At 48.9% G+C, this 19,012-nt stretch overlaps 1 protein-coding gene across 1 annotated transcript; it reads left to right on the top strand.

Moving 5' to 3' along the window:
- Nucleotides 1-2,469: 2,469 nt before the first annotated feature.
- Nucleotides 2,470-18,721, top strand: impg2a (interphotoreceptor matrix proteoglycan 2a). The gene is made up of 21 exons (XM_067228976.1): nucleotides 2,470-2,539; nucleotides 2,614-2,883; nucleotides 4,400-4,566; nucleotides 4,674-4,699; nucleotides 4,874-4,906; nucleotides 5,469-5,515; nucleotides 5,829-5,914; nucleotides 6,260-6,424; nucleotides 7,041-7,099; nucleotides 7,232-7,252; nucleotides 9,255-9,505; nucleotides 10,638-10,702; nucleotides 12,160-12,442; nucleotides 12,634-13,652; nucleotides 13,951-14,232; nucleotides 14,616-14,835; nucleotides 16,647-16,857; nucleotides 17,279-17,467; nucleotides 17,676-17,877; nucleotides 18,243-18,322; nucleotides 18,664-18,721. Exons 1-21 carry the CDS (start codon nucleotides 2,470-2,472, stop codon nucleotides 18,698-18,700), a joined length of 3,783 nt encoding a protein of 1,260 aa, XP_067085077.1. The 3' UTR covers nucleotides 18,701-18,721.
- The last annotated feature ends 291 nt before the right edge of the window (nucleotides 18,722-19,012 follow it).

The following is a 19,012-nucleotide window of genomic DNA, read 5'->3' as shown; positions in this document are numbered from 1 at the left end:
GTTTGTCCGGAGGATGACAGGAGGGGTCAGACCTCTGTGACTGATACCCCCACCCCCCTCATCTAGAATGGTACAGTCCAGATGAGCACTGGTCTCTTTTCCTCTATAGAAGGGAAAGGTTCCATTTAGTTCAGTCTCTGTTAGATTACTGCCATTCCCAGTACCGTAATCTAATCACAGCTAGACACCCAGATTATACTTGTTTACTGGCTATGACTTTGAGAGACCTCCTACCCATTCCCCCTTCTGCCTCCCCATTCTGCCTCTCTAATCCCCCTCCCCCTCTAATCCCCCTCCCCCTCTAATCCCCCTCCATAGTCTCTTTGCAGACCACCAACCCAGGACCATGTACCTACCTCAGCTAAAACATGCAGGAGACCACATTCCCCCACACACCATGCTTAAAACATATGAAGTCCTTTCAAAAATGTTCAGTAGTCCAGAAAAGTTCGATCTGTGTGTCCTTGACAGTGATTTCCACACAGTCAAGTATGTTCCAGTGTCAGGTATTGAACTTGTGTGTTTGCTTACCGACCTCCAGTTTGTTGTCAATTATCTCAGGTTACAAGAATGAAGAGCTCAGGGAGTTACAGTGCCACTAGGCAAGCCTTGTCTGCCTCACAGCACATAGGCTCTGCTGCTAACTGCTTGGCTCCAAGCCTAAACCTCTGAAGGACATTGTTGTTGATCGTTGGCTCTAACGTGTTAACTCGATGAACGTTTACCGTCGCCGGTGTTAATGAATAGCAGATTGTTATGCTTAACGACAAGCGTTCAGACATGATTAGTTAATTAGTTGTCATTGTCATCGTCCCCTTCTGACCTGTGTCAGAGATGTCAGATGGGTTTAGGGCGCAAGGCCGCTCTTCCGGCGTTATGTAACCTCTGTGTGTGTGACAGTTGATCAGGGAGACCTTCAACCGATGAGGTGCGCCTTTTCTCGTAACATTACTTGGCTTGGGAATAAGACGATGGAGAGTAAAACTGATTACGTGTAATCAAAACTAAGGCTATAGCCAATTTGGAGTTCTAACCAATGGTTATTGTTCTGGATAAGCAGTTTAAATATATTAAAAGTAAGATCAATGTATTTGGAAACTCAAATGCAAGTGTGCGATAACGCGAGAACAAATATTTTAAAACGCTCATAATCTGACGGCCTTTGGTGAGGCTCCTATCAACAAACTAGGAAGTGCTTGAATAGGCAGAGGAGAAGGATGATGTTTATGAGTTGATCAACATGGGCTTTGGCGGTATTTAAAAAGAGCGAGAGTGAGGTGTTATGAGACAAGTTAGCCTATAAGCCCGTGTCTAAACGCGCGCACACACACACACACAGAGGATTTCAGCTGTAGCCCCCTCAGCCCATCATCTCCAACTTCCTACCCAGACGTGCTTGCTAAAAGCAGGCTGCTTATAGCTTCTCGATGGTCATCTTTGACCTTCCTGAATAGTAATTAGGCAGTATAACCTCGTACTCAAAGCCTAACGACAAAATCTGCGTCAATGAGCTAAATTTTGCTGTCTATTTATAAAATGTATAGCCTACTGAACCAGAGATTTCCTTGAGGGTTTAGGTTGGTTTAGGTGCATTTCTATGGACCATGCGCGAAGGCTTCTGTGACGTTGCTTCTAAAAAAGGCTATATCCTACTTGTTTGATTGATTTGCTGAGCGAAAGTTCAAAAATGACTTTAGAGGTAAATGTACATATGTTCTAGAACCATAAAGGACCTGCAGTAGCAGGTGTCTGGGGAGCTCTTGTGTGTAGGCTAATGGAAGACTAGAGACTCGCTGTCGAGAACAGTTCAGCAAACGGCTGATTCATCATTGGCAAGGGTTAAACAAACCATCTCGTCCAGTCGACTCAATACCCACCGACAGAAATAGATAGGCCTCCTGTTGCCACATATTCCTCGAGTCGCAGTTCATGGTGACGAGCCAAGACTGACAGACAGTCTGGTAACCTGACTGATCAAGGCCTCTGATAGCCTAGTAGTCAGGGTGCTTTCACGCTTCCAGTCGGCTCGCGCTTCCAGTCGGCTCGCGCTGTGGGTGGCCTCCTCATCCTCTTTTTCGATCCATCCACGTTTCTTTTGCTCTAAGCTCTATTCCCAGTTCTGCTCCAGTAACTTCTTGACGAGCTAGGCTAAAAGGCTTAGCAAACAAGATTAGAGAGCAAAAAAAAAGAAGCTATCCCTCTCACCAAGTCCCATCTGCCGAGCTGAGTAGAGCGTGCGCTGTCTTCAGCACCAAGCGACATTCTTTCCCTCGGCCACGCGACAGACGTGAAGAGAGGCTGTAATACCAATTGTTTAATGAAAATGCATTTGTGACAACTTATTCTGATGCGCTTGGGGAACTCCGAACTATGCAAGCTCGCAAGGTGGTAAAACTACCTCTGTTGGACGAATCGAGAAGAGGAGCCTGTCGACTTGACCCTAGGAGATAAACTCGCTACGGATTTATCATGTTGGACTTTTCAGGGAATTCCTTTTTATGTGCTCTTGCATTCATTCTTGCAGCATTGTTGCAGACAGGTACGTAGTTCAAAACTATTCAGATTGTTTCGACCGCTTCCACCTGTTGACTAACGGTTTCTTTCTATTAACAGATGCAGCGACTGGGCCTGTAACGGTTCCACCTAGATTTCCTACAGAACTGGATCATTTTAATAGACCTATTGGGATATCATCAGGTTATTCAATATTGCCAGTTCCTCAAAACAGTGTTCAATTACCAGCCCACAAGTTATCCCACGAAGACAGTGGAGCTATTCCGCGACGGAAGCGCAACGTTCTGTTTCCAAGCGGAGTCAAACTATGCGCGCAGGAGACCGTGCAGCAAGCCATCGACAACCACCTGGGATATTTTCACCTCCGAGGTAAGTGTGTGTGTGATCCTTGACTTGACATGATACAGCAAAAACCATTATTAACACTAGACTACACAGCATTGCCGCTTAATCGCGTATGTTGCCCTTTAGGACAGGGTACGAATACAATGACAATGGGGGGGGGTCAACTTTTTCTCCAGGGCGTCAAGGATACCTCGTACAGCACAGGCGCGTGCTTCAGTGAACAGAAGTATTTTACAAGTCTGTTACCAACCTGTGGGCCGCGGCCCACTAGTGGTCCGCTAGGGTAATACAGGTCAGCCGCCAAACCAATGAAAACTAAAGTATGAAAAATTAATAAATATCCAAATATGTATATTTACAGTTGCTAAATGATTATAACAATTCTAATATAAAAACGTGAATGAGTAGGCTGTTCGAATACCCTTCCACACCTCAGTCCACATTATGATGAGTTTCCCACCTACCATTAATAAAAAAAGTGATTATGATCAAATCATAGTAACAGTCTTCTACAGGATGGCATCGTTAGCCTACCTGTATGTGTGTAACACTTGTGAAGGATGTGCTAGCATGTAAAACGTGCTTAACCAGCACCTTCACAGTGTGCAGGTCTCTCCCCTCCCCTGCTGTCTAGATTAAAGGTTAGGGCTTGTGAAAGGACAAGTGTCAGCAGAGTTCACACACCATCCAGCCGCACAGCTAATCCTGACATCTGGTTGCTAATGAGCGTTAAAGCGCTAGCTGATTAGGTCTGTTGCCCTACATCCACCCCCAGCATGAGGCTCCCCTCAGAAGGGTAGCTCTCCTCTGGTCACCTGAAAGACATCAAGGTGTCCTACCGGAAAGTAAGCCAGGCTGGTAAGTCACAGTAAGTCAGGATAAGTCAATTTAGTTTACACTGATCACCAAGAAAGGGGTGGGGGGATGGGGGGAGGACAGTCAGGTTGTTGCCTGTTTCTGCATCTCTCAGGAAACTAGAAATCATTGCATTTACATTGTCATTTAGCAGACGCTCTTATCCAGAGCGACTTACAGTAAGTACAGGGACATTCCCCCTCGAGGCAAGTAGGGTGAAGTGCCTTGCCCAAGGACACAACGTCATTTGACACGGCCGGGAATCGAACCAGCGACCTTCTGATTACTAGCCCGATTCTCTAACCGCTCAGCCACCTGACTCCCTATTGCAACCATGAATCAGCAGTAGAGAAGCTTACAAGAGGGGTCAGAGAGCTGTGGCCTTGGAGCTCAGCTCTAATTGGTCACCGAGGGACGTCTTTGACAGAGCATAGGTCTCCTGAGCTTGCAGCGTCGATTTATTTGTGTCAGGCAATGCCACCATGCTGCAACATGATGCACTGATGTACAAAAGGAGGTATAAAAGTGGTCTGTTGTTGTCTAGTGAGGTTTGAACCAAGTGACTCATGGACTCAAGGACATGCATGTTAATTAGGAGCTATGCTTAGATATACATATATAAAAAACCTTTATGAATCATGACCTGGTTATCTGAAATGATCGTGTGTGTGTGTGTTTCGACCAGTGTGCCAAGAGATGGTATGGGAGGCGTTCAAGATCTTTTTAGACCGCCTTCCTGATCAGGAGGAGTACAAGAGCTGGATGAGCCAATGCCAGGACGGCACGGCCACGGCTGTGGAGATTGGCAACCACTTCAGCCAATCAGAAGAGCACCTGGCCTTTGTTGAAACCGTGAGTGGAAGTTTTAGAAAAGTGTCTGGCGACAGAATCTGCACAAAATGTGTATGTGTATAATCATACTCCACTGCTTCTTATATCTTCTGTCTTCCTTATTTCAGAGAATGTCAATGACGGGTTTGCAAGGGTAAATATACACCACCAAATTTCAAATCTGCTCTGTGTATCACATTCAATACCCTTGATTGATAAAAGACTGATTCCCATGGCGCTCCTCTCTCTCTCTCTCTCTCTCGCTCTCTCGCTCTCTCGCTCTCGCGCTCTCTCGCTCTCTCGCTCTCTTACCCTATTACATCTGTAGAGCGCCCACTAACTCCTGGCAACATATGTGCAGGTAAGGTTGTCCAGGATTCTCCAACCTTGCAACCTTCATCCTCATCCACGCTCACTCTTGACTCCAACAGTTGTACTATTCATACACCTCTTTCACCTGGTTCTCTGAGTCCTCAGAAAAATAGGCTTTACACTGGCAGTGACACCCCCTCGCTCTGCTATGCCAACCTCTGTATCAATCTGTGTCAGATAGCCAAAGTCAGATAGCCAAAGTCAGATAGCCAAAGTCAGATAGCCAAAGTCAGATAGCTCCTCGTAGGGATACACACAATCTAGAATCTTCTAATAATGTATTAATGCAGCAAAGATCTTGTATATCTACCCCCACATAGAAGGTAGAAGAACCTTTTTTCAAAAAAAATGTGCACAGGGTTCCAGTACAGGTTCTGCAAAGCCCTCTTATCTGTCAGAGAGTGAGATGTTCTAAGCCTGTGCCGTGATCAGACTGTAGACCTTGTCCCCAGCTTCATTCACTGAACCAATATTAAAGTAATCTTCGAACTGAACAAGGACTGTGTCTTCACGTGTTAAACGAGTGTGTTCCTCTTCTTCTCGTCCTCCAGCACCGAGGCTCCAGCCACCCCAGAGCAGACGTCTGCTCCTCTGGAAGGTAGGTGTTCAGGGTGCCCCCTACTGGTGTGGAGCTTTACTCAACATAATATCGAATGAATTAAAGTGAATCACTCGATCAAGTCAAGGGATTTAGCCACCATGTAGAACAGGTAAAAATGTGTGGATCCAGTATTTTTTTAGTTTATTGTTCTGTATGTTTGGTTTGAGTGCTATCTTGAATATGTGTTTGCTTGTCTTTGTGTATGGCTGTGTGTGTGTTGTGACAGAGTTTTATTGGATGAAGTATTTTGTTTTGTTTATAACCAGTCTCTGTATCCTATTGCTCTTGTTTGTCACCGTGGCGATCGTAGAAAAGAGGGCGGCGAGCGAGCCTGAGGGAGAGGAGCTGCAGGGGATGATAGAGACAGTAGAAGGGGGAGTAACAGGGGCTAGCCCGGTGAGTGAGGGACACACACACACACACACACACACACTTGGTTTCTGCATGATTGTTGCTCTGTGTAACTCTTTGGATCATCATTATATGTCTCTCTCTCTCTCTCTCTCTCTCTCTCTCTCTCCTCTCCCTCTCCTCTCTCTCTCTCTCTCTCTCTCTCTCTCTCTCTCTCTCTCTCTCTCTCTCTCTCTCTCTCTCTCTCTCTCTCTCTCTCTCTCTCTCTCTCTCTCTCTCTCTCTCTCTCTCTCTCTCTCTCTCTCTCTCTCTCTCTCTCTCTCTCTCTCTCTCTCTCTCTCTCTCTCTCTCTCTCTCCCCTCTCTCTCCCCTCTCTCTCTCTCGGTCCAGATCACCAATGACATAGAGACAGAGGTGGTGGCGGGGCCGACTCTCCCGGTCCTGGAGCAGGTGATGGACCTGAGGGTCCAGCTGAGGGGGGAGAGGTTCAGCGAGGCGCTCCGGGACCCAGACAGCCTCCAGTACCAGATCCTGGACAGGAAGTTCACCAACAAGGTCACAAGGCCCCACTCATCCGCTTGTTTTATCGTCTGCTAACCTTCCCCTGCTTTCCTTTAGTCTGACAGCCCTCCTGTGACTTTTTCCCTCTCTCTTTTTCTCCCTGGCTCTCTCTCTCTCTCCCTCGCTCTCTCTCTCTCTCCTCTCATCATGTCTGGTAATCCTCCTGGTTCCTTTGCTTCCATCTCTCTAGTCTTGTCCGACACTGTCTGTGTGTGGACGGTGTGTCTGACTTTATGTCGGGCCTTTCACGAGATCTGGTCATTCCACTGCGATCACACACAAACACACAGTGAAAATACATAATTTTGTCTCCAGCCTCAGAGACAGAGAGGAGTGGGGAAAGAGAGAGAGGGTGAGTGAAAGTGTGACTGAAGGAAAAAGGAGATGAAGTGAGGGAGAGGTAGAGGAAAACACACTGATCATCGCCCTGTTTTTTTGCATATTAAACTTCACCACCATGCATGAACTACGGAGCAGAACAAATGAGCCAAACGCCAGACCACTGCCAACACACACACACACACACGCACACACACAAATACACACAAACACACACTGTCATGCTTGCTGGAACGCTGGTCTAACTCTGTGTGTGTGTGTGTCTCCCCAGATCGAGGATGCTCTACAGAGACTGCCTGGGTTCAAGAAAATTGCACTGATTGAGTTCATGTGAGTTTCGCTGATCAGGAACATTTCCAGGCTTTGCACCACATTTTCAATCTAAACGACACAACACATACATAATATTACTATGACTATATATATGACTATAATTCTGTAGTTTTTCTGTTTCCATCACAGGCACCAGAGAGACGCTCAAGGGTGAGTGTGTGTGTCAGTGTGTGTCAGTGTGTGTCAGTGTGTGTCAGTGTGTGTCAGTGTGTGTGTCAGTGTGTGTCAGTGTGTGTCAGTGTGTGTCAGTGTGTGTGTCAGTGTGTGTCAGTGTGTGTCAGTGTGTGTCAGTGTGTGTGTCAGTGTGTGTCAGTGTGTGTCAGTGTGTGTCAGAGTGTGTGTCAGTGTGTGTGTTAGTGTGTGTCAGTGTGTGTCAGTGTGTGTCAGAGTGTGTCAGTGTGTGTCAGTGTGTGTCAGTGTGTGTCAGTGTGTGTGTCAGTGTGTGTGTCAGTGTGTGTCAGTGTGTGTCAGTGTGTGTCAGTGTGTGTGTCAGTGTGTGTCAGTGTGTGTCAGTGTGTGTGTCAGTGTGTGTCAGCGTGTGTCAGTGTGTGTGTCAGTGTGTGTGTCAGTGTGTGTGTCAGTGTGTGTCAGTGTGTGTGTCAGTGTGTGTGTCAGTGTGTGTCAGTGTGTGTCAGTGTGTGTGTCAGTGTGTGTCAGTGTGTGTCAGTGTGTGTGTCAGTGTGTGTGTCAGTGTGTGTCAGTGTGTGTGTCAGTGTGTGTGTCAGTGTGTGTCAGTGTGTGTCAGTGTGTGTGTCAGTGTGTGTGTCAGTGTGTGTCAGTGTGTGTCAGCGTGTGTCAGCGTGTGTCAGTGTGTGTCAGTGTGTGGTCATGTGTGTGTTAGTGTGTGTCAGTGTGTGTCAGTGTGTGTCAGTGTGTGTCAGTGGGTGTCAGCGTGTGTCAGTGTGTGGTCATGTGTGTGTTAGTGTGTGTCAGTGTGTGTCAGAGTGTGTGTCAGAGTGTGTCAGAGTGTGTGTCAGTGTGTGTCAGTGTGTGTCAGTGTGTGGTCATGTGTGTGTTAGTGTGTGTCAGTGTGTGTGTCAGTGTGTGTCAGTGTGTGTCAGTGTGTGTCAGCGTGTGTCAGTGTGTGTGTCAGAGTGTGTGTCAGAGTGTGTCAGTGTGTGTCAGTGTGTGTGTCAGTGTGTGTCAGTGTGTGTCAGTGTGTGTCAGTGTGTGTGTCAGTGTGTGTCAGTGTGTGTCAGTGTGTGTCAGTGTGTGTCAGTGTGTGGTCATGTGTAAGCTGTGCTGTGTTTACCTGTGAGCATGAGCATGTGCAGGGGTGTGACCCAGGAAGTGAGGTCATTTTGTTAATGGTTAATTAGCATGGTGGCTAAAACAGACTGAGCCAGATGCTGTTCACCCACAGAGGAGATTATCCCGCAGGCTTTACGACTACATCAATCAGCTTCCTTCCCTGTCACTAGACGATGGATAGATGGATGGACGGGTGGATGGATTGATGAAAGGATTGATGGAGAAAGAGACAGAACTAAGATACAGAACTGCTCTTTCTCTCTCTCTCTCTCTCTCTCTCTCTCTCTCTCTCTCTCTCTCTCTCTCTCTCTCTCTCTCTCTGTCTGTGTTTCTCTCTGTCTCTCTCTCACTGAGCGGACAAACGAGGACCTGTTAGAGGCACGCGCTGAGGCGGACGCCAAGCCAGAACAATCTAGGTCAGAGTAGAAAGCTCCAAGAAGCCGTATGAAACTGATAGATGGCTTTTTCCAGCCCTCGGCCCAGTCGGCCCGCTAGGCTTTCCTCCATGTTTATTATGATATCGAGCACTCCGCTGACTGGACTCGTATACAGCTCGGTAATCGCTCCACGCTCCAGAACGGAGCGAATCCCTCAAATCATCCGTCATCGCTCCACCCTTCCACACACATCCCCTTGAGCAGAGCGCTTGTTAAATCAGAGTTAACCTCTGTCTTCCAAGGGAAAGTGATCGCCGGTTCCAAGAACTTGTATTTTTAGGCGGCCATCGTAGATGGGATAAATCAAGGTCAATTTCTGATTGATGGATAGACAGAAGGATGTTCTGAATGATTGACCTGGTTGTTGATGGACTATTGTTTGATATTACTGAAGAACCCTGGTAGAGAGACCTGGGTTTCAATCTGATTGGTTGACGATGGCGTGTCGTGCTTCTCGTCTGCAGCGTGGACGGTGTGTTGGGCCTGTACGCCGTGACGCTGGAGGTGGAGTCTGACGGAGTGAGCGCGGAGCAGCTGGACTACCTGACGCTGCTGTCCAACCAGGTGGAGAGCTGGTACAGGGAGGTGGAGGAACGCCCCACCGTGGTCTACAGCATCACGGACGTCCAGAACTTCATCACCGAGGCGCTGCAGAGGGAGAGCGACCTCGGCAACGCCACCCTGGGCCTGCGCGACTCCCTGCAGCCGGAGAGCGGTGAGGCTTCTGATAGACGTGTAGCGGAGCTCGTCATGTATGAGAAGTGTGTGTTTACATTTAGTCATTTAGCAGACGCTCTTATCCAGAGCGACTTACAGTAAGTACAGGGACATTCCCCCGAGGCAAGTAGGGTGAAGTGCCTTGCCCAAGGACACAACGTCAGTTGGCATGACTGGGAATCGAACTGGCAACCTTCGGATTACTAGCCCGACTCCCTCACCGCTCAGCCAACTGACTCCCTAGATCAGAGACCTGACCTCGCTTGTTCTACTTCCTGTAAATCCCACTGTCCTGGCTGGGAGACGGATGTCTCGGTCTACTCTTTATACTCACGCAAACACACACACATACACACACACTCTTACTCACACACTCACATCTAGCTCTGCAGTATGTAGCTTAGCGAGCTCTGGCACAGTTTTCATTGCCAGCGAATGGAACAACGTTTCGGATGATGACCGTCCCCTGCCTGTGGGCCCAGCGCCAGCCCGTTTTGTGAGAGAGCGGCCGTCATTCCTTCACTGCTGTGTCACCCAGATGATGGACGCCATCTGGCATTCGTCAGTGGAATGAGACGTGATATTAGGGGTACAAATTCTCATATGCCTGGCAGCAATCAGTAGGGGAATGACAGGCCGTGCTTGGCCCAAGCCCCAGCCTCTAGCCCCAGGCCCCATACTCATTACTATCCTAGCCCAAGCCCCGGCCTCCATCTCCAGCCATAACCTCCAACCTTGGTCCCAGCCTCTAACCCCAGCCACTGACCTCTACCCCCAGCCTCCGGCCCCAGCCCCAGCCACTGACCTCTACCTTCAGCCTTCAACCCCAGCCTCCAGCCCCAGCCACTGGACCTCTACCTTCAGCCTCCAGCCCTGACCCCAGCCCCGGCCCTAGCCCCAGCCCCAGCCTGCTGCTTGCCCTGGGGGTAATGCAGTAATAGTTCTGGCTCAAGGCGCCAGCCAGGAGAGCTGATTAGTGGGGTTCCCCTCAGGCTGACGCCGACTCAGCACAACAGCTGTCAGCAGGCATGGAAACTAGAGAAGGGGATCATTCTGCATGGTGGGAGAGCCGTTTTCACTGCCACAGCTTGTGTCTGCCTGACATCTGTGTGTGCTCTCTGGTTCTTCAGTGGCAGGGTCTCTCTCGCCCGGCTCCTTCCAACCGACCGCCGAACCCTCCACGATTGACGACATGGTGAGTCAGATGGTTGTGTCCATGACAGCGCCCACTGTCCTGTCTGTAAGACAGGGCTACTGTCTGTATAGTGTATGGTAGTAACCTGGGACTAACCTGGGACTAACCTGGGACTAACCTGGGACTAACCTGGGACTAACCTGGGACTAGCCTGGGGGTCTTAATGATGATCAAGACTGGGACTTTCCCCACAGTGAGCAGGGCTGTGGAAGTGAAAGACACATGCTCCATTATACAGTAAAGACACATGCTACAGTATACGGTAAAGACACATGCTCCAGTATACGGTAAAGACACATGCTCCAGTATACGGTAAAGACACATGCTCCAGTATACGGTAAAGACACATGCTACAGTATACGGTAAAGACACATGCTCCAGTATACGGTAAAGACACATGCTACAGTATACGGTAAAGACACATGCTCCAGTATACGGTAAAGACACATGCTCCAGTATACAGTAAAGATGCACTATGATACTGAGATGGATAGATGAATATGGGAGAGAAAGGAAACCAGTAAGAGTGTGTGTGTGCACGTACAAGCATGTGAGTGTGTGCGTGTGTGAGTGAGTACTGTGTGTATGTGTGCTGTTACCCAGGCTTCACCAGTACTGAGGTAAAGGATGAAGAACGGCTTTGTGGATTAGCTTGGCTCTTCCTATAGTAATCCACAACTATTCTGGTCACAACTACAGCCAACCAGCACACTGTAAGCATACGGCACATAAACACACATTGTGTGTGTGTGTGTGTGTGGGGGGGGGGTGGTATGCATGCATGGATGTGGTAACTAGTTAATGTGTGTGTGAACTGTGCTTACTGTTTGGCTGCTTAGTGTGTGTGTGTGTGTGTGTGTGTGCGCAAGCATGGTTGTCTCTGTCTGTGTGTGAACGTGTGTGTGATGGGAGATGAGGTACCCGATTGCAGGTCTATAATCATTCCTTATGGTGAGATATCTTCTCTGGTGGTGCGGGTTCGGCTGCTAATGCCTGGTAATGTGATCGCTGCTCGGCTGGCTAGGTCTGGTCTACTCGTATACTTTACTGCTCAGTGCCTAAGTGATTAAATGGCATAATTATACGGACTGGGAGCATCTGGCAAAGTCCTTGTTAGTAGTTCATTTACAGGCAACAGTACACCCACTAGCTACTGCAGAAGCACTTCTCTTCTCGCTGCTGTTTCTAATCATCCAGTGGTTTCTAGTGGTTTCTAGGTGGAGAAAATGTTTGTTCTGGAGTTTAGCATAATTGTGCAGAGCTTAGTCATGGAACTGGCTTGTGTTAACAATATTGATAAAGATAAATATACATTATATCCTGAAGCATTTTAGCTTGTTAGGGAATCTTAAAAAAAGGATTATTTGTGGTGACCTGATTCTACTGTAGGACTGTGCTGTAGTGAAGCGTTCATGAAGGTAGGTGAGTTAAACGTTTTATTCCGGTGGCTTCTCCAGAACAACGTCCTGGCCACAGAGAGACCCCCGGGTGACCCGGAAGGAGACGGCGATGACCTCACCAATGACGACTTCCTGTTTGACCCGGCGCTGACCTTTGACCCTTCGGCGGGTCCTGACAGCGGAGCGGCGACGGGGGGCGACAATGACGTCATCGTCCTGGAGGAGAGCGAGACGCTGCTGCTCCTGCCCGACCAGACGATGGAGGAGGTGGAGGAGGAGGTGGAGGTGGAGGAGGAGGTGGAGCGGGCCCCCTCCACCACGGCCCTGCCACCCCCCGAGGGTGAGCGTTGGGGGAGCAGCACGAACAACGCACGCAAACTCACATAAACCCCCGAGAAGAGCACATATACACATAACAACACGTTTATTATTGTGTTATTTTAAACACACCAAGCGCTTCTCAGGGAGCCGTAGTGTAGTGAGAAGGCTGTCCTGACTTTGGTCGTTTTTCTCTTTCCTTCTCTCCTTCAGCCATCGAGGACGAGGGCCTGTTGGTGGAGAACACTGTGGACACTGCGAGCCCCCCTGCTTGGGCCCCCCCAGCAGACGACCTTCCTTGGGACACAGCCGACCCCGAGCCTCCGGAAGACCCCACCTTAGCTGAGCCTCCCCTGGAGATTGAGGCCTCCGGCTCTGGGGCCGACCTGGATGACCTGCCCTTCACCTCCACCACGGAGGAAACCCCTGCAGAGGAGGATACCACAGAAGAAGACACCGCCCCCAGAGAGGTGATCATAGAAAAAGAGGAAGGAGAACCTCTCCCAGGCGGTACCACAGAAGAAGAAGCCGGTCAGGAGGAAGCTGACACGTCAGAGGAGCTGGAGGTCTCCACCATAACGACAGAGACCGTAGAAGAAGATGAAGCAGCTGCTGCCTTCGTTCCCATAGCGACCCAGACCCAGGAGGCACCTGTGTTGGTGGAGCCTCTGGAGCCTGTGGTAGGTGAAGAGATCGGCCTGCTTCCTGACACGGTGAAGGACCCCTCAGGCGTGGAGACCTCCTCGCCCCCGGAGCCTGAGCCCGGTCTGGGGTCCAACGAGGTGCTGCCCTACCCTGACACACCCTGGGAGGAACAGGAGGAAGACGTGGAGGTGGAAGAACCAATCATGACGGTGCTTACCGTGGCAACTCCAGTGGTAGAACCAATAGTGGAGGACGTTGTTGAGGTGGTGATTGAGGAAGGGCCTGAGGGGGAGGAGGAGGGGCCGGAAGAAGAGGATCCAGAGGAGTCACAGGGAGAGGCGTCTGTTGAAGCTCCAGAGGAGGAGATCTCTGAAGAGGATCTGGTGGAGGATGAGATCTTATTGGTTGACGAGCCCGCCCAGGATATGCCGGTGGCGTACACCCTGAGCCCAGCCCATCCAACGCTCCTGTCTCCTGAGAGGGAGTCACCCTTCACTCGCGTCTCTGACATCTTGGTGGAGGAGGAGGAGGAGTCTGTTGACATGGCAACAGAGGCCCCGTTACCTGGCGTAGAGATCACAATAGAGGTGGGAGGAATGGTGCTGGCACAGGACTGATTGGCTACCTAATTAACCAATCAATAAATCAACCTACCAAAAACCCACCGATTCAGCAGTCCATAGTTAAAATGTTTTACTACTTATCATTCAATCAACCAACTACTAACTGAACATCAAAAGTTCCTTAACACAGAAATCCTTATATACATTATTGTAGTGTTAACACTCATACCGAGGGAAACTTTAAACTGATGTTTACTAAAACTTCTATCCTGAATGTTCAAACAGACATTTACTAAAACTTCCATCCTGAATTATCCTCCAGGTCCACACGTCTGAGCCTAGCCGGGCTGACGTCACAGGGTCAGACCTGGGCTACGAGGTGATCCTGTACGGGGGAGCGAACCACACAGATGATGGGAGCAGTGGGTTCCCCTCTGGGGCTCCACATGGTACGGACCAGGCCAGCATCGCCATGCCTGCCAACCCTGGCAGAGCCCTGATGGTCTTCTTCAGCCTGAGGGTCACCAACATGATGTTCTCTGATGACCTCTTCAATAAAAGTTCCCCGGAGTACAAGGCCCTGGAACAAAGGTTCCTAGAGCTGGTAAGAGTCATTATTTGGAAGCACCTTGGTTCCAGGGACTGTTATTACCCCAAGTTGCTAGTGTTCAACTCTAGTAGCAATACTTTTAGTATAGTGTTCAACACTCATGAACTATCATCTACAATTCTGCATACAGCAGGGTTTCCCGCAGCACTTTGCTGTTAAGACGGCAGCCTTAGCAACACACGCCTGCCGCCTTAACTACGTTGTTAAAAAAACAACAAAAAAAACATGTTTATTTTTATTTTTATTAGCGATATTCGCCGTGTACAGCATAATCAAAATAATGATTTGGTTAGGGTAAGGAGATATCAAGTAAGTGAATTATCTCATATGTTGATTGAGTTTTCGAGAGTTCATCAATCTCATCTCCCCCGTCCCAGCTGGTTCCCTACCTGCAGTCCAACCTCAGTAACTTCCAGAACCTGGAGATCCTTAACTTCCGAAAAGGCAGCATTGTGGTGAACAGCCGTATGAAGTTCGACAAGCCGGTCCCGCATGGCGTGAACACCGCCGTGTACCTCATCCTGGAGGACTTCTGTAACACGGCCTACCAAACCATGAACCTGGCCATCGACAAGTACTCTCTGGACGTGGAGTCAGGTATGGAGCATTCGCTGAGGTTGATACTGAAGATACTGTGATTCACTGGATTTAAAAGACCCTGTGTCATCGAACCAATAGTCTTGTCCCAAAGTGTAAAGAGTCAGGTCAGCTGTGTTTTGATCCGTAGAAACCAGAAACACATCTGTAAGACGTGAGAATGAGAGAATAACTGTGAAGGAGAGCATTAGCAGAGCTTGGAGATCTCTTTTTATTGAGGATCTGTGTAGTCTCACAGCATAATGTGGTGAATAGCACTGCACTGAGTCACTCTCGAGGGGCCTGTGTGTGTGTGTGCGTGTGTGTGTGTGTGTGTTTGTCTGTATGTGAGTGTGTCTGTTTGTGTCTTTAACTGTGTGTCTGTGTATGCTTGTGTGTGTGTGTCTGTTCATGTGTGTGAGTGTCTGTCTGTGTGTGAGTGAGTGTGTGTGTGTGTGTGTGTGTGAGGCCCCTTGTGTGAGTGCAGGTGTCAGATTCCTTTGGGATGTTTCTTAGTTCCACACTGTGTTGCCTGCAAGTCATGGTCACACTGATTAGCAAAGCGAGATTCCTGCTGCAAGATAATCAACATCTCTCTGAGGAGCAGAAAATCCAAGTGCTTTATAAATCACTCCTGGCTCTGGACTGTGAACGATGTAAGACTGCTCTTTGAATTGGGCACAAAACTAAATGGAAAGAAGTTGATATGAAGCTCTTTGGGGAACTCCCATTCTCACTGCCAGGGTATTCTCCAGTTCTGGAGCTTAAGTCGTCCAAGGAAAGGTAACGCTATTTTACCTAAACCTTATAAACGTTACTTAGGGATGTCTTTTTTTAACATTTCATCAAAATTCCAATGTACCCTTGACGGGCCTAGGCGTAGCACCTTTTTATAAAATTGCAACCTATTATGATTGGGTGTTAGCGGTGAGGGAATCAGAAGAGGCTAACGGGGTGATATCATAACGATGATTCATCCATGTGTTTACATCTCCTCCCACTTCCTCATCAGCTGAGCCAAGATAAGTCATGTGAGCCAATCAAGAGCAGCCCGACGATGGCTTGTTACCGTATACTTCCTGACACGTGTCATATGGGGGAGGGGTAGCAGGGACATGAGTTGATGAGATTCTTCTCAGCAGATTAAACTCACATGGCCCTCTGTCTCAAGTGACCTCTCTCCCCATGTTCACCAGAGGTGAATAAAGAATCAGACTACTACATGTTCCCAGAGATGGGTCAGAAATACAGCTAGGGGTTGTGAAGGTATAATGTGGATTGTCATAGAAAATCCTAACAAACGTCCACACCTATAATACAAACTCCAAGAGGACTGTTTTAGTGGACAGTACTCTTTACAGTTGGCAAATTGACAATGCATTTGGATGCACCATTGGCCCTGGTCCTGGTAATGAGTTCTGGAAGGAAGTCTTTTTTTTGCGTATCTCTGGATCTCTCATCCCCCCCCCCTCACTAAAGATCCAGAGCTGAACCCCTGGTAGGAAAAGTGGGAAGGAGGGTGGGGGTGAGGAACACCCAGAGCTTCTCAGAGAGCTGCTGAATCTGTCCTGTCTGACAACCGAAGGGGGTTCTGCTTGAGGGTTTCAAACAGCAACACAGTTGTGGGGTTTAAGGAGTGTTGAGTGGCCCAAACTCCCATGCTAATGCTAACATCCATGCTAATGCTAACGCTCATGATAATGCCAATGCCCATGCTAATGCTAAAACCCATGCTAATGCTGCTAAGCCTCTACTCCATGGCCTGGTGGCGATCACCCAGACCCTCATTGATCCAGACTAACATGGTTCCATCGTCTCTCAAACGTTGCCAGGAGACCAGGCAGACCCCTGCAAATTCCAGGCGTGTAACGAGTTTGCGCAGTGCTCGGTGAACCGGTGGTCGGGCGAGGCGGAGTGCGTGTGCAACGCTGGCTACTTCAGCGTGGACGGCCTGCCCTGTCAGAGCATCTGTGAGCTGCAGACAGACTTCTGCCTCAACGATGGCAAATGTGACATCATCCCAGGCAAGGGGGCCATCTGCAGGTGGGTACCCAGAGTTATGGCACTGTCACTGGTCTTCTGTCCTAGGACACACAAACGCACATGCACACACACACAAATGTACATGCACACCCACGTAAACACTCAAAAACACACGTACACACACACACAAACACGTTCAGGCAGCAAGGACTGTGGTGGCTTCGGTTTCTCATCCTCCATCACTTCATAAAACTAACAGCTTCCTCCAGATGCCGCTGTTTTGTTGTTGTTTACCTCGTCATGCCAACCAGGCCAGGCTCCCTCACATGCCACGGAACTTTCCACACTTCACATTCCAACTCCTAAATACTTCACCTTGCAACGAGGTGGTTTTCAACTTGTCTGACTGAGTGTGCGTGTTTGACTAGATCGGTGACCATCGTAGGCGTGTTCCACTGACCTTGGTTCTGTGTGGTTCTAGGTGTCGTGTCGGGGAGAACTGGTGGTACCGAGGAGAACACTGTGAGGAGTACGTGTCAGAACCGTTGGTGGTTGGCATAGCGATCGCCTCTGTTGCCGGCTTCCTATTGGTCGCCTCAGGAGTGATATTCTTCTTGGCTCGTACGCTGAGAGACCAGTATGATAAAGACGAAGCAGAAGACCCCATACGGTGAGGACACACACACACTCACACACTCTCTCACACACTCTCTCACACACACACACACACACACACACACTTAAAGCAGTTTGACTTAATCTTGCCCAGTGTCCGATGCTAACTCTCTCTCTCTCTCTCTCTCTCTCTCTCTGTGTGTGTGCGTGTGTGTGTGTGTGTGTGCACTTGTGTGTGTGTGCGTGTGTGTGTCTCCTCCCAGGCGAGGGGAGAGCATCCCGTCTCTGGAGAGGGCCACCAAGTACAACCCCATGTACGAGAGCGAGGCCACGACGGGCTACAGCCACTACTACCGCCGTTACCCAGAAGCCCCGGCGTGCAGCAGTGGCAGCGCCGAGGCCTCCACCGACTTCAGCAGCGAGGAGATTCGCCACATTTACGAGAACAGCGAACTCACCAAGGAGGTGTGTGTGTCTGTGTGCGTGTGTACCTTGACAAGTTATCAACATGCGTGTCTGCTTGTGTTTGTGTGTGCGAGTGTGTGTGTTTATAAAAGGGAGAAGGAAGTCAGATGGATGAGCGGTTAGGGAATCGGGCTAGTAATCAGAAGGTTGCCGGTTCGATTCTAGGCTGTGCAAAATGACGTGTCCTTGGGCAAGGCACTTCACCCTACTTGCCTCAGGGGAAATGTCCCTGTACTCACTGTAAGTCGCTCTGGATAAGAGCGTCTGCTAAATGACTAAATGTAAATGTAAATAAAAGCATCGTAAGTTATAAAAATGTAATCTTCATTTTTATCAATCAGTTGCAAATCATTGTCTCTCAACAGGAAATCCAGGACAGGATACGCATCATCGAGCTGTACGCCAAAGATCGCCAGTTTGCAGACTTTGTGCGACAGCATCAAGTGTGAGTTGGCCGTTGTGTAGAAGGACAGAGGGGGATTAGAGGTGGACTGTGTGTGTATGCGTGGTGGTAATTACATATGTTTATGCACGTGTATATGTGTGTGTGTGCGTGTATATGTGTGTGTGTATGTGGGGGTAATTCTTAGTGTGGTGACGAGTTTGTTGTTTAGGAAGTTGGCATGCCATGTTTGCATGCCATAATCACAAACAGGCTTATTAGTGTGCGTGTGTATGAGAGAGGTGTATTGGATTGCACCTGATTAGATTACACCGCATGCCATCATTAGAGTTCCTAGTGTTTGTGACAGACAATCTAATCGCAGATGTGTGTGTGTTTCACAGATCGCTTGACACACGCAGAGAGAGCTCGTCCACGTAGACAAGCATGTGAAGAGTGAACCATAAGGTATCAACACATCTTTCACACATTTCTCTGTGTGTGTGTGTGTGTGTGTGTTGTAATTGACTGTATCTAAACACACCTCTCTCTGTTTCTCTCTCTGACCGTACAGAAACCTGCCTTTGTCTTTGAAGAGCGAAACCTTTGTGACCTCTGTTGCCATGGGCGCTAGAAGGTGAACGGTACCACACTCCTAGGGGTCGTGGGGTCATGACCCCTGGTCAACTTTCAAATCAGGGTGAAGTGTTCACATGATGTCATGTGTCCGATCGCTTCTCTGTGAAGCATCTT

The sequence above is a fragment of the Osmerus mordax genome, chromosome 2 (assembly GCF_038355195.1).
Source record: "Osmerus mordax isolate fOsmMor3 chromosome 2, fOsmMor3.pri, whole genome shotgun sequence".
NCBI classification, from domain to species: domain Eukaryota; kingdom Metazoa; phylum Chordata; class Actinopteri; order Osmeriformes; family Osmeridae; genus Osmerus; species Osmerus mordax.
Note: the sequence above shows the minus strand (reverse complement) of the source record. Positions and strands in the feature narration are given on the sequence as shown.

Coding starts and splice junctions, on each gene's coding strand:
- impg2a (XM_067228976.1), top strand. CDS start 2,470: ATGTTGGACTTTTCAGGGAATTCCTTTTTATGTGCTCTTGCATTCATT. Junction 10,703..12,159: donor CCTCCACGATTGACGACATG/GTGAGTCAGATG, acceptor TGGCTTCTCCAG/AACAACGTCCTGGCCACAGA. Junction 12,443..12,633: donor GGCCCTGCCACCCCCCGAGG/GTGAGCGTTGGG, acceptor TCTCTCCTTCAG/CCATCGAGGACGAGGGCCTG.